This window comes from Chionomys nivalis, chromosome 8 (genome assembly GCF_950005125.1).
Source record: "Chionomys nivalis chromosome 8, mChiNiv1.1, whole genome shotgun sequence".
In the NCBI taxonomy this organism is placed as follows: domain Eukaryota; kingdom Metazoa; phylum Chordata; class Mammalia; order Rodentia; family Cricetidae; genus Chionomys; species Chionomys nivalis.
This window is the reverse complement of record NC_080093.1, coordinates 49,995,633-50,019,785: the sequence shown is the minus strand read 5'-3', so window position 1 is coordinate 50,019,785 and position 24,153 is coordinate 49,995,633. Positions and strand designations below refer to the sequence as shown.

Here is a 24,153-nt window from a genome sequence, read left to right as displayed (position 1 = left end):
AATTTAATTCTCACAATGCATTACCTATGCTCACAGTATGCCTCTCACTGGAGAACATAAAGTACTTAGTGATTTTATCTTAACTCTCAAAGTGTTTTTTAAGCAACAAGACAATGAGGGAAAAGGAAAGTGAGTGGTTTACCTACTCTTCATTTGCAAAGCCAAAATTAGCCATAGGCATCCCAATAGGCAAGTGCTCCTGCTGTCTTCTCATAAACACACATGCTTCTGGAAAATGGATGCCAATTTTCATGAGTAAGTTATGGCTCTAGTTCCCATGCTCAAACTGGACATATCCAAACTTTAGCAGGCTTCATCTTGGTGATTATGCTTTTATTTTGACAAGGCCCAGTTAGCAAATAAATGGACACTAGGGGTTCTGTAACTTACAATGAAACTTACTGCACCTGCTCTTCCCAACAATCAGCCAGATGGTTGCCTTTATTTCTTTCTACTTTAATAAGATTGGGATCCAAATTTAATTAGAGCTACAAATCCAGTGTTTAGTCTACTTTGTCAGGAAACCTGCAAACAGAAGTCGGAAGATTATACATGGTAACAGTTAAAACTGTTGACTTGGCAATAGTAGACAGGGAACCTTAACTCCCCTTCCCCTGTAAACAGATTGATGACCCCCTTAATTGTCGTCATCATAGAGCCTTCATCCAGCAACTGATGGAAGCAGATGCAGTGATCCACAGTCAAGTTACGGGCTGAGTTATTCGAGTTGAAGAGAGGAAGGAGCAATAATATGAGCAAAGGGGTCAAGACCATGATGGGGAAACCACAGAAACAGCTGACCTGAGCTAGTGGAAACCAAATTAAAAAAAAAAAAATCAAAACAAAACAACCTGTTAGCTTGGGATACGGGTGCAGCACAGTGCCTGTTTAGCATGAACAAGGCCCTGGGTTCAATCCCTAACATCACAGAAGAGCAGGTAAAGTGATGCAATACTGTAATCACCTACAGAGGGGGAAGCAGAAAATTGGAAGCTCAAGGTCATCCTTTACTGCACAGAGAGTTTAGGGCTAGCTCTGGCTATGATATCCTGTCTCCAAAAAAGCAAAGCAAGAGGCTAGAGATAGCCCAGTTGTTAAGAGTAGAGCTGTCTGTAACTCCAGTTCCAGAGAATCCAACACCCTCTTCTACCTCTGAGGGCACCAGGCATGTATGGGTACACAGACACACATGCAGGCAAACATTCACTCACATAAATAAGAATATGCGAACTATTTCAAAAAGAAAAGCAAAACAAAAACAAAACACCTCTAGGTTTTAGGTTTCTTCCTACAAATAAGCTCAAGTGAAAAAGTAAGAGGTGTTAACGGCAAAGGCTCAGAACAAAAAGAAAAAAACGATATCAACAAAAAACTTAAAACAACACCACCCTGTGACACTGCTTCAGTTGGCTCGGAAGACAAAGGCAAGTGGAGCTCTGTGAGTCCAGGCCAACTAGGACTGCATGAGACCTCGCTCAAAAAACAACAAAAATCAGACAACAACAACAATAAAACCCACTTGAGGGAATTCAGATACATAATGAATGGAACACCATAATTATAGTAAAGGCAAAATGTTCTTAACAAGTGAGTCTCAAAGGAGTGGCATGATGGTAGAAATACCTCTAAAGTACTTTCTAGACCACGACAGTAATTGCAAACACTACAGACATTTGGTGGCAGAAAAAAAACAAAAGAATGCCAAACATCTTAAAATCCACATGGACAGGTACCTTTAAATCCCATACAACGAAGAAACGACTAACTTTCCACATCATTTCCATCATTATATTAAGTGACTGAATGCTTAGCTCTAAAAGGGACAACTATAACAGCTTCCCACTAGCTCCCCTCAAGGCTCAGGGAACATCTTGAAAGAGGGGATGGAAAGAATGTAAGAACCAGAGAACAGAAAGAAAAGCTATAAAATGCTGTCTTTTGGATACAACATGGCTTATAAAAGTTCACTAAATTGTACTCACTCAAAGTACAGTTGATACCTGAGCTAAAGACCAGCACAGGATCCAAACAGTCAAAAAGTCAAAATCCCAGCAGAGGATTGGGGGAGCCTCACAAGTCCTTTCCCCTAGCTGAGGGGCTATTAAAAGTTGATCTAGGATGGGTAGTCATTTCTTTTTGGCAGGGAGTGGGGGATCTGGGGTGGTGAACACTGCTAAGTTTGCCAAGCTCCAGTGGATGGCCACACAAATATACAAATACAGGCAGTAATAATGGGGCTCAGTGAGCTATTAAAACAAGAAGAATGAAATCCTAAAGTAAATAAGAAACACAGAAAAGGAAACTGACCTGAACAAACAATTCCTAAAGGATAATATCCCAGTGATCTTGACAATCAAAAATAGGAAAAGGAAAATCTAAATTAAAACCAAAGGAGAAACCATCTTACCCTCTGCCAGAATGACTAAAACAAAAAGGGAAAATACCAACTATTAGTGCAGGCATAGAGCAACAAAGGCTACCAAATGATACGAATATGAAAACACATGTACCCTGTGACCCAGAATTTCACATTCAAGAGAAATGAAATGAGTGTCAGGGCTGGAGAGGTGGCTCAGTGGTTAAAAGCACTGACTGCTCTTCCAGAGGACCCAGGTTCAATTCCCAGCACCCACATGGCAGCTCACAACTGCATGTAACTCCAGTTCTAGGGAACCTGGTACTCTTACAAGGCGTACATGCAAGCAAAACACCAAGGCACATGAAATAAAATAAATTATTAAAAAAGAAGTGAGTGCATAGATCAGATCTACCAACATTCAAAATTGCTCCAAACTAGAAAATTCCAACACAGCCAACACAGGCAGAATAACTAAGAAACCACAGTATCCATACCATGAAATGCTATGTAGCAACAAGAGATGAGCTACAACTAGTATCGAAAGATTCACAAAGTGCATACACTAAAGCAAGCAACGCTATCTTATACTGTCAGAAGTCAGACTACTGGTTTCTTGGGTGGCAGGCAGGCGAGGCTGTGACTAGATGAGGACAAGGTGACATTCTGAGATTGGAAATGCTCAGCTTCTTGATGTGGGTCCTAGATACATATGTCTGCTTATAAAAGTTCACTAAATTGTGTGCTTTTCTTAGCATTATGACACTTCCAGTAAGTTTTCTGATTTCTTTAATTAGGTGTGGATCATGTGAAAGGTCTTCAAAATTTACTTTCATCAACTATAAAATCAGCCTTCGGTCCCATTCATAGATAATTTAAACTACTTTTTATTTAAATATATGTCTTGACCCAAAAATTTTTGTTTCTTTAACCATTTAGCACAGAGTAAGTAGTTCATGAATGTAAACTCCATGCACAAAGAGGACAGATTTCACTCTATTTTGAACAGAACTCATAAAGATTTATTCACTATTTTGGGAAATCATATTCCAGTAGCATTGCCACATATCATCTGAGTCACCAATGCAACACACCTAAATCAATCTCTATTCATAGATGTCACATCCACAAAGATAAAGCTACATGTACCCGCAGGCACACAACAGCTACGGCTCCTAATTCACTGAGCGCACTTACTTACGTTTGCCTTCTGAGACCTTACACACAGAAAGACATCCTTGACTATAACACACCGTTTACTGTTGTAATATGAGCGGCGGGGCTGCGTCTCCGGCACCTGGCCGCCCGCATGGCTAGCTTATGCTCCGAAATAATTACACGGAAACTGTATTCTTTTAATCACTGCCTGGCCCATTAGTTCCAGCCTCTTATTGGCTAGCTCTTACATATTGATTATCATATAGATATAAATAATTTGCATTGGTATGGATTATAAGGTCAATTTTGTTATGTGTATATGTATTTCTGATCTTGATTAAGGTATTGTGATTGTGTAGTTCATTTAAAAATATAATGTATAATTAAGAAATATAGGTTAATGGATAATCATCAATAGTCAAGCTTGTAGTCATGTTAGATTTTCTAGATATATAGAGATATATTTCAGTTAGATAGACATTCTTCATATCTTTCAAAGACTGCAGAATATGGCATTTAAAATATTTTAATAACTTAGGGTTTTTCATGACAATGAGACACGTCTGCTCCTAGCAGCACCAGCTACTTCAAGAGGAAGATGGGCATCGAAGAGGCTCCTTATGGAGTTTGATAGCCATTTGGGCAAGAAACTGCTCTTGCCTGGACTGTTAAACAAAGAACCTGTAGAAAGAGGACTGCTGAACTTGCCTAAAGGTGAGATGATCTTTCAGGGTTCCTGATTCATGAAAGAGTCTATGAGACATTCTGCAGGACACAGCAGAAAGTGACTGAACTGTCTTTGGAATTTCCTGCTTGATGAAAATGTCTGCTGGATACTATGGGCCTGAAGGCTGAAGATGGATGCCCCAACGGTACAAAAGAACTTTGGGTGACTGTCCAGGCAGTGAGATGTCTCTGTCATTTCTAGAGTTTTGGATCTCTTGTTTGCTTAGGTAATATTATATCCTTCTGGAGTCTTTGATGGAGTTGAAGAATGGTTAGTTATAGTTATAGTTTTCCTTAGTTATGATAAAAGATAAAATAGATATAAATATTGTAACTGTAATTCTTGCTTGATAACTGTTTTGCTATATGTAATCTTACTATGTTAAAGTGAAAGCCTTTCTTTTTTGTTTAAACAGAAAAAGGGGAAATGATGTGGGAGTGATTTCTTTCTAATCTGTTGCTTTCATTGGTTAATTAATAAAGAAAACTGCCTAGGCCCATTTGATAGGCCAACCCTTAGGTGGGTGGAGTAGACAGAACAGAATGCTGGGAGAAAGAAGCCGAGTGAGGAGTCGCCATGATTCTCCCACTCCAGACAGACGCAGGTTAAGATCTTTCCTGGTAAGCCAGCTCATGGTGCTACACAGAATATTAGAAATGGGTTAGATCAATATGTAAGAGCTAGGCAATAAGAGGCTGGAGCTAATGGGCCAGGCAGTGTTTAAAAGAATACAGTTTCCGTGTAATTATTTCGGGGCATAAGTAAGCCATGCGGGCGGCCGGGTGCCGGGGACGTAGCCCTGCCACTCCTATTACAACAGTTTACTTCCTCTGTATTGCAGTAAAGACAATGTAGACATGTCAGCAAGTTTTATTATCTAAGCATTTCATTTCAGGATAGAAGAGGGACCTTACAGAAACCGGGTGGAAGACCACCTATAAACCACCAGTCTAACCTGGGAATGATAGTTTATGCCTGTAATCCCACAACTCCAGAAGCTAAGACCAGTCCAGTCAGGACTACAGTGAGTGAGACCCTGTCTCTCAACACATAAAAAGAAAAAATAAACCAGTTCATCACAGGAACTATAAAGAGAATTCTAAACCCAGAATTTAGAAACTGCTTTAATCCTAACACTCGGGAGGCAGAGGCAGGAGGATCTCTGTGAGTTCGAGGCCAGCCTGGTCTACACATCAAGTTTCAGGTAAAGAAGAACACAGCAGCCATTGCTTACCTAAGGAAATGTGTCATAAACCTCATCTAGACACAGTGAAAGAAACAGGAATTCAAAGTATAAGATCTGAGTCTGTTTTCTTATAAGTCAGTGAGATACAATTTGGCATTCAGGAGCAAAGGGCCCTATTATTTTCCTGTTATCTTTTTAGCTCCACCTTCAAGATTATACAAATTAGATCATTCTGCAGCAAGATTTCTCCTTGCTGAGCTCCTAGGTCAGACAGGAAGTATTTTACAGCAAACTAGTGATTTTACAAAAAACATGATTTTTTAATCTTCAGTTTCAATAGGTTACTGACAAAGGATTGAAGTTACCATTATCAATGGCTTCTGCAATACATCATCTCTTCAAAAAGCATCCAATAAACATAGATCAGAGTAAGTTAGCACAGAGTAAATACACAGCAGAGTAACCAGAAATGCTGAAATTCAACTGCTACAGGGGGTTACATCATGGCCAAAAACACAGGAACAACGTAACTAGATCTTTAACACTTAAGGTGCCAACCCTATCAATTATTCTATAACCTAGAAAATTCTCAAGGAAATGTATTTCCAGTTAACCACGAATGACAAGAATGGAAACAAACTCCAAAACTGCTCTGAAGCATTCTGTTACAGATACTGTTTTCATGATGTCACTACGACAGTGAAATGATAATAAAAATGACTTGAAAAAAAACAGAAAGCAAACACAAAGCAGTTAAATGAAACACTGAAGTTATTATTGAGCCCTTTTGCTTCGTCATACCTCAAACTTGGTAGAAAATGTATTCAGGATCCTCACCTTCTGAGCTCCCACCCTGCTCCTACCTCCATCATCACAGCCTCCTACCACCGTGACCTCACCTGCCCCTGCCCTTTTCTTGGGATGATTCTGCACAGAGACCAATGGTTTTACCAAGGTTGAAGTAACCATAATGTCTCTTTTCTAGCTCTAAACCTTAAAAGACTTGACTTCTCACTCAAGGTTAATTCAGGAGTTATACAATGACCAATATCCTGTCGGGTCAGTAGTAGAGCACTTTTGCTTTGGCTCTCTCACACTGCAAAACACGCACACACGCGTGCGTGCGTGCGTACACACACGTACGTCCCCTTAACTTCTCTTATTTTACTTGCTACAGTTTTGTCCCTTATTTATACGGCTGCAGTCACACTGGTCTCCTAGATATTGTGGGAACCTACCAACATTTCCTGTCCCCTCTACTAGGAAGGGTCCTCCCAAAAACTTTACTTGGCATGACTCACATAATTGTGTGCTTCACCTGGCTGGCTCAGTTCTCAGGTTCTTCTCACCTTATTTGTGTGACTAGAGGAAAACTTCGGGTGCTGAGGAATATACCTTGTTTTGTTTGCTTTTGTTTTCTGATACAGGGGCTGGAGAGATGGCTCAGAGGTTAAGAGCACTAACTGCTCTTCCGGAGGTCCTGAGTTCAATTCCCAGCAACCACATGGTGGCTCACAACCATCTGTAATGAGATCTGGTGCCCTCTTCTGGTCTGCAGGCATGGAGGCTGAACACTGTGTACATAATATATAAATCTTAAAAAAAAAAAAAGAATTGTTTTCTGATACAGGATCTCTCCCTGGGATAGGGCTTATCAAGTCAGCTAGGTGGCTGGCCAGTGAGCCAAGAGGATCCTCCTATCTCCACCTCCTCAGGCCTTGGGATTACACATGCACACTACCACACAGAGCAACACCTTCTACAAACTGCACTGCCGCCCCTATTCTATTCCCCACCTTCATAGCTGTCATTTGTCAGCTGACTGATGCCTATTCTGTTCCTAGAGGTAAAATAAGAGCTGGAAGTTTTCTATTTTATTCCTTATTCTGTCACAGTTCCTACAACAACTGATACAAAGCATCTGTTTGACTGACATGTGTATGTTTATTAAAAGATAGCACTAAGAAGGAGTAAATAAAGAGACATCTTCTTTAGATGAGCAGAAAGAAAAATAAATAGACATCAAAACCCATACAGCTAAGAACAGCCAAATGAGAAATCAAATTTTAAAGTAAAAGCATTTTCTAGAATGTGATTTAAATGAGATTGCTACTGACTTTTTCGTCAGAAAAACACCTGAGTGAGGAGAGAGTCAGTGCCGAGAGAGAGAGAGAGAGAGAGAGAGAGACAGAGAGACAGAGAGACAGAGAGACAGAGGATGTCTTAAAATTATTCTTAAAGTATTTTTTTTTTTTGAGACAGGGTTTCACTGTAGTTTTAGAGCCTATCCTGGAACTAACTCTTGTAGACCAGGCCTGCCTCTGCCTCCCAAGTGCTGGGATTAAAGGCGTGAGCCACCACCGCCTGGCTCTTTCTTAAAACATTTTTAAATGCATTTAAGAAGGATGAGGTCTCATCATTCAGGGCCATGATGTCCATTTCAGTGGCCCCCAGCTCTAGGTCCTACTGGAACGTTAAGTAACTACACCATTTTCCTAAATTCTTTTTTTTTTTTTTTGGTTTTTTGAGACAGGGTTTCTCTGTAGCTTTGGTGCCTGTCCTGGAACTAGCTCTTGTAGACCAGGCTGGCCTCGAACTCCCAGAGATCTGCCTGCCTCTGCCTCCCGAGTGCTGGGATTAAAGGTGTGCGCCACCACCGCCCGGCACTTTCCTAAATTCTTAACTAGCTAAGTTACCTTAGACTAAAAGTCCATTCCCAGTCCAATGAGATGGGCTTGGTTCCCCAATGAAATAATCCTTTCTTTATTATCCGTGGAAGTAAAAGTTAATCAAGAATTACTGGACAATGTTTCAAAATGTTACTATTCCCAGCACTCGGGAGGCAGAGGCAGACGGATCTCTGTGAGTTCGAGACCAGCCTGGTCTACAAGAGCTAGTTCCAGGACAGGCACCAAAGCTACAGAGAAACCCTGTCTCGAAAAACCAAAAAAAAAAAAAAAAAATGTTACTATTATTCTTCGTTATAATTTTTTTTAAAGGAAAGCTTTAGGACTCTTCAGTCATAAAAAACAAAGTGATTATGAAATTACACACACTTAATGAAATCCTCTCCATTAAAGAAAAAGACATAAACAACTTTACTGCACATCTTGGTGGCAGAGAGGAAACACAATTAGACCCATTAATAGGCACAAGAGTTATATTCCCGGTGGACCTTGGTTTCCAGAACTGCTTATTCATTTTCATCCACAGCAAAAGACAAAATGCTGCAGCAACTTGTCATGTATTTTAATTTCAAGAAGATTATTTTATTAAACAGTAGATTTATGGATATTTCACTGTCATATTCTAGTATTCATGATTGATCCAAGGACTAAATGAAAACATGCTTGTGAAGACAATGTCAATGCCGGCTATTATAAATCAGATCACCCTGAGGACATTTTGCTCTCCCATGTTCATAGTTTCACTGACATAGTCCAGACATGTGAAGGTAGTATAACGTCTCTGAAGAGAGAAGCCCAGACACTGTACATACATCTTACACTTTTCCCCTCATAACAAAGCAACAGTGGATAGGGAGTATCTTGCCTTAAACTACCATGGAGAAAGGGGGTTAAAGGTAAACAAGGCTAACTTAACCAAGCAAATAGTGCTTAAACACACACACAACTAATTCATAGTATGTATTCCTCTCTAAATGGCCTTCAGTACAGTGCTTGATTCACTAAGATTATAAAAGATCAGACACTTCCTATATTTTCTATTTTTCTGGAATACAACCTAGACCAGGAAGTAAACAAATTATTCTGTTTTTAGAACACCCACCTCTGAACCTCATATTCTCAGGCTATGCTGCTAGCTCTTAGTCACAACTTCAAAATATGTCCATCCTTCTTTCCTTTCTGGGTTTTTTTTGTTTTGTTTTGTTTTGTTTTGAGTGCTGGGGACAAGTCCCAGGCATTGTACATGCCAGGCAATGCTCTATCTCCGAGTTATAGCCCTAGCCCTCATTACTGACATTTCTTAGTCAATGGTTTCATGTATATTAGAAGCAAAGGAAAAGAGATTATACTGATAATGACAAGAGCCAATCTAAACTGAGAAAAGGCAAACATACAACTTGAACAGCTATGCACCCGGTAGAGTTGATACTATTCATCAAGTTCCTTTCCTGAAAAACCCAGTTGGTCATGATAATCTAGGCTCAAGGAAAGGTTAATCTGCTTTATGAACCCTTAAAAATAAGCAACAAACAAATAGGGTTGCAGACTTCCAACCATAATGGGAAAATAAAACCTTTGTGCTGTCAGAGGAAATAAAGGCAGGTGTAACAGCCCACACCTGTAACCTCAGCACTGGTGAGGAAGGGGAGTCACAAGTTTAAAGCTGGCCTGAGATACAAGACCAGACTCTGTCTCCAGAAAATAAAGGGCTAATAAAGAGGAAAGTAATGAGAGAGAAGGAGGAAGGGAGGCAACAAAGGAGGGAAGGAAGAAAATACACTCAAAGATACCAATACTTCAGGAGAGACCACAAAGCTACACTTCTCCTGTAAAATAAGAACATAACTTTTCTATAGTTTGAAACAAAAAGGAAAACTTAAGGGAGACAAAAGAAAAGTATCAACTCCAACTTAAATCCTCACTTTCTTTAGAGTTACTCAGCTTTCTTTGACTAAACTGTGAGCTGTAAACCGGTTTAGTTGCTTCTCTGGCTGCCAAATAAAAGCTACAGAAGTCAGCAGGTAAAATAGAGAAGCTGTCAAGTCAAACCAGATCAAAATAAAGTTGTGGTTTGCAGGCGGAGCCTGAGCCATCTCTTCCGTTCATGAAAGTGAGCAGGATGTGGCAACAGGATCCTAACCCCGCCACTGCTTCAGACCAAAATATTTTGTTTTGGCCTTCTAGTCTAATATGCTTGAGGTCTGGCAAGAGTTATGCCTAAGGTGAACTCAATCAGGAACGGTGGTGCTCTTCTGTAATTCCAGTATTTGAGAGACTGAGGGAGGAAGATGGAGAATTCTAGGCCGGACTGGAACACATAGCAATACTTTTTTGTAAACAAAAACAAATAAATGAAGATCAACCCAAGATCTTGTAATAATACCAATAAGAAATCAGAATATCAAGCCAGGCATGGTGGCGCACACCTTTAATTCCAGCACTCAAGAGACAGAGGCAGGTGGATCTCTGTGAGTTTGAGGTCAGCCTGGTCTACATAATGAGTTCTAAGACAGCCAAAGAAAATAGTAAAAATCTGTCTCCAAAAAGAAAGAAATGGCAGGCAGGCAGGCAGGCAGGCAGGCAGGCAGGCAGGCAGGCAGGCAGGCAGGCAGGAAGGAAGGAAGGAAGGAAGGAAGGAGAAAAGTAAAAAGAAACTGAATTGGCAAATAAGAGTGAGCAATAAAAATAACTAATATTTAATCCTACTTAGTTCTCACAGCTGTGTGAGACAGATAATTATTATACCCATTTTATAGCTGATAAAATGGAAGCATTAGAGAGGATAAATAATTTACTCAAAATTACTCAGATACTAGTAGAGTCAAAATTCAAATCCAGGCTAAAGGACTCCAAAACCCACACTCACAGCCACTAAACTAAGCATCCCCATGGCACCCACAATGGTGATAGAACAGCATTCTGCAATTCCAACAAAACATAAGGCAGCCCATACTACTGCTAACTATGAGAATAGCCAGGTTTTGGAGAGCCAAGCTTAAATAGAGGTATCTCTTGTGACAATCACGATTCATGAGAAGAATCCCAACGTTGTTCATCTAAACTGTGTGGTAAATAAAAATGTCTCCCCAAGAGTGACAAGAGCCTTTGTCCAGTTTGGTAGTTGCTGCATCTAGGTGTTTTGATGTGCTTGGTGGTTTGCGGTTTTGTCACATTCGTTAACAGGTCAAAATGCAACTCTTTGTGAAGACCCAGACCCACAAGACCATTACCCTAGAGATGGAGCCCAGTAATGTGAAGGTCAAGATTCAGGATAAAGAGGACATACCCCCTGACCAACAGAAGCAAATCTTTGCAGGCAAGCAGTCGGAAGGTGGTTACACTCTTTCTGATCACAACATTCAGAAAGAATCCACCCTGCACCTGGTCCTTCATCTGGAGGATGGCTATTCCCCATGGGCAGTGATGGCATTACTCTGCATTATAGCCATTTGCCCTAATTTAAGTTCAGAAATTACAAGTTTCAGTATTAGCTGAACCTCTGTTAAAAATATTAATAAAGGTTTGCATGGTAAACTAAAAAAATAAAGAAGAAAGAAAGAAAGACAGACAGACAGACAGACAGACAGGAAGGCGGGAAGAAAGGTCTCCCCAAGAGAACCTATCTCATAAAACAAAAATTAAACACTTCCTTGATTTCCTCTTCTGCGAGGCATGCAATCTCAGACACTAAGATTCACTGCATACCCCTCAACAGAAGCATTCCTGGCCTGCCTGTCCATCAGGAGTATTCAGTCCCCAACACTCCCAATTACACCGCCACTACCCGCGCAGATAGTGATACCACTCACTATCTGACCATTATCACAGACCCAGTTATTTGATGGTTTATTGTCTGTCTCTCTGTACTGGAATGCACACTCCAGTACAGAAGTGGCATTGTCAACTTCTTTGTTACCCTTTCCTAAGCACCTAGACATCTGTGTTGGATACACAAAAACAAGTGAATTGTGTATAATAGGTATTCATTTAATAAATATTACAGATACAAAGGTGTTATGGGAAAATCAGTCATTAGCTTAACCAATAAATTTTTGAGCTGGGCGGTGGTGGCGCACGCCTGTAATCCCAGCACTCGGGAGGCAGAGGCAGGCGGATCTCTGTGAGTTCGAGGCCAGCCTGGTCTAGAAGAGCTAGTTCCAGGACAGGAACCAAAAGCTACAGAGAAACCCTGTCTCGAAAATCAAAAAGAATAAAATAAAATAAAAAATAAAAAAAAATAAATTTTTGACTGCATAGACAATAACTAAATAAGTAAATGAGAACATTTCAAAAATTGAGACACCAGAAGAAGCTTCACAAACATCAGGGTGGATTGGGTAGGTGAAGACACCCTTTGAAGGTAGAAGAATCAATAGACTTCCAGTGAGTTAGTTTGTCACTTATGCAGGGGTGAACTTTTCAGTGGTGTAGCTAGAAGAATTACCCATGCTTCTCTAAATAAACTCAATATTCCAACAATTACCAAGTTAGACTTAGAATCCACTCTCTGATCTATCTTGGGTAATTTATTCACATCTCCACAGAAAAAGTACTTGACAGTCCCCAAAAGTCAGCCACCATGGATATTCTAAAAAATGAGCACCTCAGCCAGAAGGAACAGCAAGCATGAAAGCCCTAAGAACAAGCTTGCCCAAATCCATGAGAAGAACAAGGAAAATAGAAGTCTCTATCAGTCAGGAAAGGGTTAACCACATTATTAGGAGGCATCTGTCTCCTAAGTCATGGAAAAGGTTTTATTTTACTATTTTTTTAAGGCAAGGTCTCATCCTAAAACTCAGTGGTTTGTGGCATACACAGCAGGTCTTTAAGTAAGTGAAAGACTATGGAGGAAGTAGTGACTGCCCTAGTACTCTCTATCTATATAGACCAGTCTGGCCTTGAACTCACAGAGATCCTGTATCTTGTTCCCAAGTGCTAGGATTAAAGGTGTCTGTACATACTGAAGGGACACCAGCCCATCGAGCTTGTGACTCTAGCAGGCCTTGCCTTCTCTCCATCCCCTCTGCCTTGCTAAAAAAAGTTAAGATTATCCAGGCGGTAGTGGCACACACCTTTAATTCTAACACTCGGGAGGCAGAGGCAGGAGGATCTCTGTTAAGTTCGAGGCCAGCCGGGTCTACAGAGAGAGTTCCAGGACAGGCTCCAAAGCTACACAGAGAAACCCTGTGTCAAAACAGTAAAACAACAACAAAACTGTAAGATTACATTCATTTTTTTTTTGGTTTTTTTTTTTTTTTTTTTTTTTTTTTTGGTTTTTTTCGAGACAGGGTTTCTCTGTGGCTTTGGAGCCTGTCCTGGAACTAGCTCTTGTAGACCAGGCTGGTCTCGAACTCATAGAGATTCACCTGCCTCTGCCTCCCGAGTGCTGGGATTAAAGGCGTGCGCCACCACCGCCCCGGCCTAAGATTACATTCTTAAAACTAGCCACCAAGTTCTATTCCCTTATTTGACCACTTCCTCCTCCTGAGTTTGACTACCAAAATCCAACAATCAAAAGCCCCCTTTGGCTCACCTAATTAATATGCCCAATTAAAATTAAACACCTCATCCTAACACAGGGTTTCCTATTTTACCTTCAAAAACTCTTACAAGTTAATCCCAGCACTTGGGAGGCAGAGGCAGGCGGATCTCTGTGAGTTCGAGACCACCCTGGTCTACAAGAGCTAGTTCCAGGACAGGCTCCAAAACCACAGAGAAACCCTGTCTGGAAAAACCAAAAAAAAAAAAAAAAAGTTGTTCTCATAACCACACATATGCTATGGCACACATGCATATGGATCCTGGCCAGCATTTATTACTTCTTGTTGTTTTTTTATAACATCTATTCCAATTGAAGAGAAAGGATATCTCACTGTGGTTCTGATTTGATGATTAGTGACACTGAGAACTCTTTTCTTACATCTGTTGACCATTTGCAGGTTTATTTTGAGAAGTATGAGTTTAGATAGTTTATTTTTTTTCATTTGGGTTTGAGACAGGGTTTTTTTCTTGTTGTTGTTTTTTTTTGTTTGTTTGTTTTGTTTTTATTTAATGTAGCCCTGGCTGTCCTGGAACTCAATTTGTATATCAGGTTGGCCTTGAACTCATCTCTGTTTCCTGAGTGCTGGAATTAAAGGTGTTTACCGCCATACCTGGCAAAGTTCTGGGATTAAAGACATATGCCATCATGCCCAGTTGCAAATATTTTCTAAAGCCATACATATTAACACTAGAAATATTGAAGCAACTTTTTTTCTCTAAACTCATATTATCAAGTAGGTCTTTCCAAGGTTCTCGATCTGTCTTATCCAGTATGGAAGCCACTAGTCATGTGTCTAGAGTGACATGAAATAGAGCTGCTATAATGCCAGTTGGGAGTGACGCACACCTGAAATCACAACACTACAGAGGCTGAAACAGGAGGATCACAAGTTCCAGGCAGGCCAGCCTGTGCAACATAGTGAACTCCAGGCTAACCAGAGCTACCTAATAAGACCCTATCTCAAAAGCCAAACAGCAGCAAAAGAATAGAAAGACAGAAAGAAATAAAACCAATGTAATGAAAGAAGAAAATTTTTCTTTGTTTCCTTTTGGTTTGTTGTTATTGCAAAACTGGTTTGCCTATAGCCAAGGTGACCTTGAATTCCTACTCTACAGACAGAGAAAATGAATCTCAATCCAAGTAGTCACAAATGATTAACACAAAACAGCTTTAAAACAAAACATCTCACACCAGGCGGTGGTGGCACAAGCCTTTAATCCCAGCACTTGGGAGGCAGGCAAGGCGGATCTCTGGGAGTTCGAGGCCAGCCTGGTCTACAAGAGCTAGTTCCAGGACAGGCTCCAAAGCTCCAAAACAAACAAATAAACAAACAAAACATCTCATCAACTTAAGGCAAACGAGTATCTATTAATATGTTATTAGACGGTTGATTGGTTTTCATTGTTTTGTTTTTCAACATTTTTTTAAGTTTAGCTTTTCAAAACAGGGTTTCTCTGTATCTTTGGAGCCTGTCCTAGAACTAGGTCTTGTAGACCAGGCTGGCCTCGATCTCACAGAGATCTGCCTGCCTCTGCCTCCCGAGTGCTGGAATTAAAGGCGTGCGCTGATGGAGGTGGGTCTTGTATTAATCTGTTGCTTTCATTGGTTAATTAATAAAGAAACTGTCTAGGCCCATTTAATAGGCCAACCCTTAGGTAGGTGGAGTAAACAGAACAGAATGCTGGGAGAAAGAAGCCGAGTCAGGGAGTCGCCATGATTCTCCCACTCTAGACAGACGCAGGTTAAGATCTTCCCTGGTAAGCCAGCTCATGGTGCTACACAAAATATTAGAAATGGGTTAGATCAATATGTAAGAGCTAGCCAATAAGAGGCTGGAACTAATGGGCCAGACAGTGATTAAAAGAATACAATTCCGGTGTAATTATTTTGGGGCATAAGCTAGCCATGCGGGCGGCCGGGTGCCGGGGATGCAGCCCTGCCGCAGTGCGCCACCACTGCCTGGCTGTTTTTTGTTTTTTTTTTTAACTTTTTATTGACTCTTTGTGCATTTCACATCATTCATCTTGATCTCATTCATCTCCTCTCCTCATTCTGCCCTTGCAACCTCTCCCTCAAAACAAAACAAAAATTAAAAGAAAAACCAAAAGCCAAAAATAAAACAAAATCTCAGTGTAGAATGGTTTTCATTTTTAAAGATTTATTTTCATTATTACTTACATGGAGGTGTGTGTATCTGCATGCAGGTTATACGCACACAGTGCAGGTGCCCAAGGAAGTGGGAGGCATCAGATCCCCAGAGGTGGAGTTACAGATGCTTATGACCCCTTAGGACCGCTGGAAGGGCAGCAAGCACTTTCAACTGCTGAACCATTTCTCTAGTCCTTGGAGTACTTTCTGCTTTGCTGTTTTTTTTTTTTTAAACAAATCTTTTTTTCTAACTTTTTATTTTTAGATTTACCTATTTTATATGATGCGTGTTTTGCCTGCATGTATGTATGTGTATCACCTGTGTGCCTGGTCAGAAGAGGGCATCAGATCCCCTGGGACAGGAGTTAAAGACTATTATGAGCAACCATGACTCTTAACTGCTGAGCCAACTCTTCAGCCCTGATTATTATTTTTTATTTATTTATTTATTTTTTTTTTTGGTTTTTAAAGACAGGCTTTGGAGCCTGTCCTGGAACTAGCTCTGTAGACCAGGCTGGTCTCGAACTCACAGAGATCCTCCTGCCTCTGCCTCCCGAGTGCTGGGATTAAAGGCGTGCGCCACCATCGCCCGGCTCCTGATTATTTTTTGAAAGTAGCTGAGGCTGACTGTGAACTCACTATGTCGCAAAGACTGGCCTAGAATTCCTGGTCCTCCTGCCTCTGCCTACGAAGTACCCAGATTACAGGCTCATGTGCCACCATGCCAGGCTACTTGAATGTTTTAAGAAATTATATTCTCGGGCTGGAGAAATGGCTCAGTGGTTAAGAGCACTGACTGCTCTTCCAGAGGTCCTGAGTTCAATTCCCAGCAACCACATGGTGGCTCACAGCCATCTATAATGAGACCCAGTGCCCCCTTCTGGCATTCAGGCACACATGGAAGGAATGCTGTACACATAATAAATAAATCTTTAAAAAAAAAAAAAAAAGAAATAGAAATTATATTCTCACTGGGAGAAGGATCTTTGTGAGTTCAAGACCACCCTGGTCTACATGAGAGTGAATCTGTCTAAAAGAGAAACAGAGCCAAGCAGTGGGGGCTCACACCTTTAATCCCAGAACTAGGAAGGTAGAAATGGGAAGTGATAAGGCTGGGAGGAGAGGGGAGCTTGGATTCAGTCTGAGGACTTGTAGAGACAGGATACCCCATTTGATCTAAGGATTTCATGGAGGTAAAAACTAGTGGCTGGCTGCTCTGCCTCTCTGAACTTTCAGCTTTCACCCCCTAATATCTGACTCTGGGTTTTTATTATTAAGACTAATCAACCTCGAGCTACAACTGGATGTGGTGGCATGCCTCTATAATTCTAGAACTTGAGAGGCAGAGACAGGAAGATCAGGAACTCAAAGTTAGTGTCAGTTACCTTAAGCAAGGCCAACCTGGGCTATGCAGTACTCCCCACATGTAAAGGTGGAAAATGTGAATCAACTCCATAAAGTTCTTCTCTGATCTCCACACAAACATCATGGTAACCACCTTCCCACCAAAAAATAAATAAATAGAGATTTTTTAAAAAATTAAAAAGCAAATACTTTTTCTGAAGGTTCTCTTGCTAATAAGCAGCAATGTATTGTTAGTGATTTGCACTCCAGGGGAAGACGCCAAGTTCAGGGCTGCCTGAGTGGAAACCCTCGACTGAAGCAGTCATTTTCTGATTTTCCAGTCAGCTTTCTAAATAACTGCCTGCGAATTTCTCTTTTTTAAATATTTACTTATTTTTATTTTACGTGCATTAGTATTTTGCCTGCATATATGTCTGTATGAGTGTCAGATCTTAGAGTTAGTTACAGACAGTTGTGAGCTGTTTTGTGGGTACTGGGAATAGAACCCACGTCCTCTGGAAGAGTAGTCAGTGCTCTTAACCACTGAGCCACCTCTACAGTCTGCCTGTAAATCTCTATGTAAAGGAACCACTGCAGAGGAGTTACCAGCACACATACATCTGGGCTCTCTAAAACCTTCCTGCAGTGCTGGTGACTCCTGGGTCTAGGCCTAGAGAAGGGAGGGAGAATCCTGTAAGGGTTTGTCAACTGGATCCACCTTGTTTGTGGCCCTCTCTGAAAGAAGCACTTGGGCCAGTTTCAATTCTGACTTTTCTCATGAACACTCCAAATCCTATGCTGGCAAATCATTCCCAGTCACCCAGGATTCCCAAAGTACTTCTAGAACGTGATATCATTACCCGAGATTCCCAAAGTACTTCTAGAACGTGATGTCAGAGGCAAGCTAGACAAGACAAGTCTACTTCAACAGTTTTAAGCCCAGGCCAAAGCAGGTCCCATCTTCCCAGGTAAAAGAGTGGAAGGACAAAGCCCAAACAGTCTCAGACAAATATTTCCCTCCTCCAAAAGCAGAAATTAAGAATAGCAACTCACTGCTTTGGCCACAAAACTGAGAAACTGGAAAACTAGCTTTAAAAGAAATCACATAGCCTGACAGTATGGGGACAGAGGCAGTCAGATTCTTGAATTTGAGGCCCATCTGGTCTACAGAGCAAGTTCCAGGACAGCCAGAACTACACAGAGAAATCCTGTCTCGACACAGTCCCCCCAAAGGAAAAAAAAAATCACGCAACTACTAATGTGTCCCAAAGATCTGTAAATCAATACATGTAAAATAGACTCAGTGAAAGTCATTCTCTTTCTGCCTTAAGGAATCTGAGCTTCCACAGGGATGATGGATGATATTACCCCGATAGGGAGGATATTCTATTACAACACTCACAACTGTGAAATTCAAATCTCCTAGGGCACAAACAATGCTTTTAAGACTTTCAATGCTAAGGAGATAACAGACATTTCACAAGCTCTCTCTTATTTGATCAATTGCATTTACTTTACATCTATCATTTAAGAAGTACTTGTTCCTGTGCCTTTATAAGTCTTTGTTGTTATTTGTTTGATATACATCTTAGGATGGGTGGTAAGTAAAAGTATTTGTAACCAATGGCTGAAGTCTAAGGCACAGAAGAGTTTGTCCTGGCATACAGTAATCAGAGCAAGAGCCCAGCTTGTGCGTGCTTTTGTGGTTAAAGTAGCATCTCTTCCCAAATGCTTTCGTGCAAATAATATTTCTGCTGCAAGCTATCCATGGCAGTTCAGCGTGGTCACCTCCTTTGGCTATAATATTTTTGTCTAACAAGGGTTAACTGCTGTATTCCTTTTCTGTTTGTTTAATATAATTCAGGAAGAATTGTGAGGGATAGTTACTGAACTCGTTCCCGAAGTAAGCACAAAGATAAGGACATTCAAGTGTGTTTTGAAATGAAGTGCCAATTCAATACAGGTTCTATGTTATACAGCAGAGTACATGTCAACTCCTATTCACTTTTCAATGACTAAGAAAATTTTGTTTGCTTATAAAATTTAATAATTTTCTACCTTTCCTAATATTAGCAATTCAGAAGAAAAATGTGGAAAATCTCACCAAATGAAGACTGAAGAGAAAGGATAGGTTAATAAGCCTCTAAAACCTTTGCTTTACTATCAGGCAACATGCTATACACTCCCCTCCTCTCCCCATTACACCCCACACATCTCCTTGCCATACCCAGCCACAGTAGAGGATGATTCCGTAGGGGAGGGGAGCAGCCCCAGCTCTTAAAGCTATGAATTTCATAATGAACAAGAGCAGAGCTGCCTAGTCATATAACAGTTTTGATGAGTTTTTGTCCAAAGATAATCATATTTCATGGTGGCTATTTTGGAAAGGTGAGAACAGATGGGATCAGGACCTTTCCTTTATATAGTTTATCTTTCTATAACTGCTTGAGTCATGGACATGTTAATGTTGTTTTTTGTTGTTGTTGCTATTTTACATGCTGATAAAAACAACAAAGCAAGCCTTTTTGTTTTGATATTTTTTTGTGTTGTTTTGTTTTTCAGGTTTTTTTGAGACTGGGTTTCTCTGTGTAGCCCTGGCTGTCCTGAATCTCACTCTCTAGACCAGGCTAGTCTGGAACTCATAGAGATTCTCCTGCCTCTGCCTTCCGAGTGCTGGAACTAAAGGCATGCACCACCACAGCCTGGCCAATTAAGCCTTTTTAAAGCCAACTGTGAGCATGCTATTGAAAATTTTAAAAATAATACTATCAATCCTGAGAATTTAGTAAACAATAAAAATGAGCAGACATGTACCTTAAAAGCATCTATAATGCTTACCTTTATTTAAACATCCAATAAAGGAAATTATTTTTTCAAAAACAAGCAAAATTTTTAAAAGTATCAAGGATAGCAGCATTACCTTCCCACTGTTACACTCTTTTCTGTACTAGGTGACATACCCACTCCTATAGTGCTGATTGCTTTTCAGTTTTGCTTTCAGTAAGTCTTTGTTTTTGTTTGTTTGTTTGTTTGTTTTCGAGACACAGTTAGTTTCTCTATAGCTTTGGAGCCTGTCCTGGAACTAGCTCTTGTAGAGCAGGCTGACCTCAAACTCATAGAGATCTACCTGTCTCTGCCTCCCAAGTGCTGGGACTAAAGGCGTGTGCCATCACAGACTGGCTCAACTAAATCTTGTTATATCTTCCTGGCTGGCCTGAAACTATGAAACTCTGGCTGTCCTTAAGTCATTAATCACGCTGCCTCAAACTCCCAAGTGCTCTAGGCATATGCCAGTATGCCTAGTTCCCACATGTTCCTATGCACACCTAACCTCAGATTTGCATGGCTTAGCTGCCTATTGCTCACAGGTTTGTGTTGCGCTGGAGTTACATGAGAGAAGAACGTTAGTTCCAGGTTCTATACAGTTTCATGCTGTCAGTATATTTTAAGTAACATGAACAAGGAAACAACAATTCACCAAATGACTCAATACTTAGAAGGGCCAATAACGGCCGGTTTCCCCCCACAGGGAGTTTTCTATCCTGAAGACATGCAGCATGCTCCAAGAAGTACAAGTGTTTCACAAGGTGCTGGGAGGCACAAGGATAATTGCTAAAAAAACAGTCATAGAAGGGCAGATGATAGGCCAGGACTGGACAGTAAACAAGACATAACTATACGCATCCACATACAGAATGCCTACCCTGTATCTTAGGACAGTAATTTATTATGCAGGCCTTTTAGTAACCAAGAGCTCTTAACGGTCAAACCAAAACTCAACATCAGTGATTCTTCTCTTTGTTTCCCTTTGTGACAGCTTCTGCCCATCAATTCATGTTTTTTAAATCTAACATGCCAGAAAAGGCAACCACCCAAAGGTCACTATTCAAACACTCCCAGATACAAAGGAGAACATGTGTTTTAACAGCAGACCCTGTAGGATGGAGCAGAGGACACTGATGCAGTGACTTGGAGGAGCAGCACACTTCAGCAAGAGAAAGGCCCACACAGGAGAGAGCCCTGCCCAGCCAAAAGGCATACTGTACCATTCCACAACAAGATCTCACTTGAATTTGGTGTCATGCTAGGGCTCTGGCCAAAGTAAATTACTATGGTTCCCAATTTCCTTAAAGAAAGAACCGAGAAAGCGGACAATATAAATTAGAGCAGCGAATGAGAACACGAATGGCCGAGTGTAGGGTGGAAATGGCAATCTACCATCATCTCGAGCTTCAGACCCACACTGGCAGCAATTCCAGTCCTACATACACATATACTCTAAGGAAACTTCTGCCTAGGAGCACAAATCCTGGGCAAATCCATACTACACATATACGCATTCTACTTCCCATGTTAGCAGGAAGCAACCTAAATATTCATCAGAATCAAATAGTAATTCATATAACCAAACATTATCCATTAAGGAAAGTACTAAAAACTTAAGAGCTACCAAACAATATTGATAACTTGCACAAGCCTGAGTTAAAAGTGACAGAATACATACAGTATGAGACATTCATTACAAGCTCCAAAAACGTTGAACCCAGGAAGAAGGTGCATTCCTTTAATCCCAGCACTAGAGAAGCAAAATATAGGCAGATCTCTGTGAGTTCCAGACCAACCAAGGCAAGTAGATATTGTGTGTGTGTGTGTGTATATATATATATATCTTACAGACTCATATTAATAAAGTTATAATTAAGAGAGACAGACAGAGTAGAGGAACACAATCCAGAAGAGTGTTCACTTTTGTAGGGGAAGCCAGAATGTGGTTCAGGAAGGGACACACTCAGAGTTTTAACAGGAGGGATAGAGCTCTATATTTTTCACTAAATGACATGAAAAGATGTGCTAGTCATCACTTTTCATGCCCTATATATTGGTGTAATGTTGTTCAAAATAAAGGGAGATAAGGAAATAGTAAGAGAGTTGAGGGTGGAACCCCACAATGCTCCCAATCTCTAACTTACACACACATCCACCTGCCCTGTTGGGCTAACAGTGAGGCTAGAACCCGAGAAGCACAAAAAGAACACCTCCAGGCATCTCTTTGAGCTTATTGGGCAAAACCAACCCTGCAGGCTGTCTTATCACAGGACCAGTTCCAACAGACTGTCCCCAAAGAGTTACTGAAGAACTGCTTTGCCATAAGGAAACAGAAAACATCTCCAAGTATATCGTTTGATGCAAGTTCCCAGATGGTTCCAACAACAGAAAAATAGATTGAATTTAGGAACAAGGCAGTCATTTTATAGATCCCTGAGGAACTGGGGAACCCTAAGACCAGTATCTAGGGGAGGAGGAAATGAAAACTTGCATTTGAGAACACATTCAATTGATGCCCAAAACTAAGGGCACAAAGTACCCATAGAATGTGTGTAACGTGAAGCCCAGATGAACGTGCGTACTGAACCCCCAAGTGTCATTAAACCAGCTTGACCTGCAACAGGTAACAACTGAATTTGGCATATGCTGAATATATTGGAAAATACCAATCTCTACCACATCTGTGTAACATATGTACAGCCCACGAGTGCCAGAGAGGCAGGAAGAAGAGTGACTTACTGATCCGTAAGGAAGGCCGTTTTATTCGGTCAGACCCAAGAAAGGCTGGGTCCAGGAGGCCAAAAGGGTGGTCCTAGCCAAGGCAGAAGGTGTGGCTGCTGGGAGAAGGCAGGCCCACACAACAATCTTGGAAGGCCCAGGCGAAGTCAGCACCCCCGCCGCCACACACACACACACACACACACACACACACACCACCTCCCTCCCTCCCTCCCTCCCTCCCACCCGATGCGGGACGAGCTTAGGGTGGCGGACGTCCCCCAACCCAACAGGGAGAAATGGGGAGGTGGGGCCTGTCACAGAGCCAACCTGGCGGTCCCCTAAGCGCACACCTAGTCCCACCCGCCCGTTGCTCACCTGGGCACACAGCTGGACGAGCTCCGGTCCACCTCCCAGGTGGCATACAAATTCATCTGCACCGGGGCGGGGGTGCGGCCTGGTCCTGGACCGCCGGGAGGCGCAGAGCCCGAGGCCACCGCGACGGCCATGGAGGTGGAGGTGGAGGAGGACGAAGAAGAGGCGGCCGCAGCAGAGGTGGACGAAGAGGACGAGGTGGCCTGGGCCAGCTTGGGGGGCGTTGGCTGTTGCGGCAGGGGCTGCTGCTGCGGTGGCTGCTGCTGGGGAGACTGGGCGACTCCAGAGCCCCGCTGGCCGCTGCCGCCCCCGGCGCCACCGGGACCACCGCCCGCCCCTCCGCGTTCCGCCATGGCCTGGCCAGGGGTCGAGGGGGCGCAGGGCTTACGCAGACAGAGGCCACGCCGAGCGGCTCGCAGGCTTCCCCCCGCGGTGGCGGCAGTGGGGGCTCAGCGCGACTCAGACCGCCCGGCGGAGCGTGAGCCGCCAGCGAATCTGCACGCACGCGCGGGCCTTCGCTGCGCGCGGTCCTCGCGCTCGCCCGCCGCCGCCTGTTGCGGCCCGCGCGGCCCAGACACTGGGTGGGCGTGTCCGAAAGGGGGCGGAGAGCCGCGGTCCCACCCAGCCGGGCGCCAAGGGGCGGGGCCAGCCGAGCACGGCCCCGCGGCCTCTGGGGAGGGGGCTACAGTCGAAGCGTTCTCACTGCGCTGCTCTCAGGCCTTGGAGCGCCTGCTCCGCGCTCCCCCTCCCCCTCCGGCGGCCGCTACCCCGCCAGCGGAAACCCGGGTTTTCCGGGGCGCGGTCTCGGACCGGAGAGGGCTGCACGGGAGCGCGCTCAGCCCCTGGGATCTGCCGAGCACGTAGCGGAGGCCAACGCTCAGCGGGTCACGCGTTGCGTGAGAATCGGATAACCTGCTGTGGCGACCCCTTCTGTGGGCTACTGGATACTTCGCCCACTCCTGTAAAAGGAGCTGTAAGTGGAGATCCAGCGACTGGTCACCACCTCGGGCACCTGAGCTAGGAAGTTTGCTCATGAGGGTAGGCAGGAGCCCATCTAGCTAAGGTTGGCCATATCTAACAGCCTTT

General features: G+C 42.5%; 1 protein-coding gene across 4 annotated transcripts in view; it reads right to left on the bottom strand.

Annotated features, from left to right (window-relative positions):
* Positions 1–23,625, bottom strand: part of Pacs1 (phosphofurin acidic cluster sorting protein 1) — a 118,717-nt gene extending 95,092 nt beyond the window's left edge. For all 4 annotated transcript variants that reach the window (XM_057778337.1, XM_057778338.1, XM_057778339.1 and 1 more), the window contains exon 1: positions 23,071–23,625. In XM_057778337.1, the coding sequence (XP_057634320.1) occupies positions 23,071–23,420 (350 nt within the window). In that variant the 5' untranslated portion in view covers positions 23,421–23,625. The remainder of the gene's footprint in view (positions 1–23,070) is intronic.
* Between the last annotated feature and the right edge of the window lie 528 nt (positions 23,626–24,153).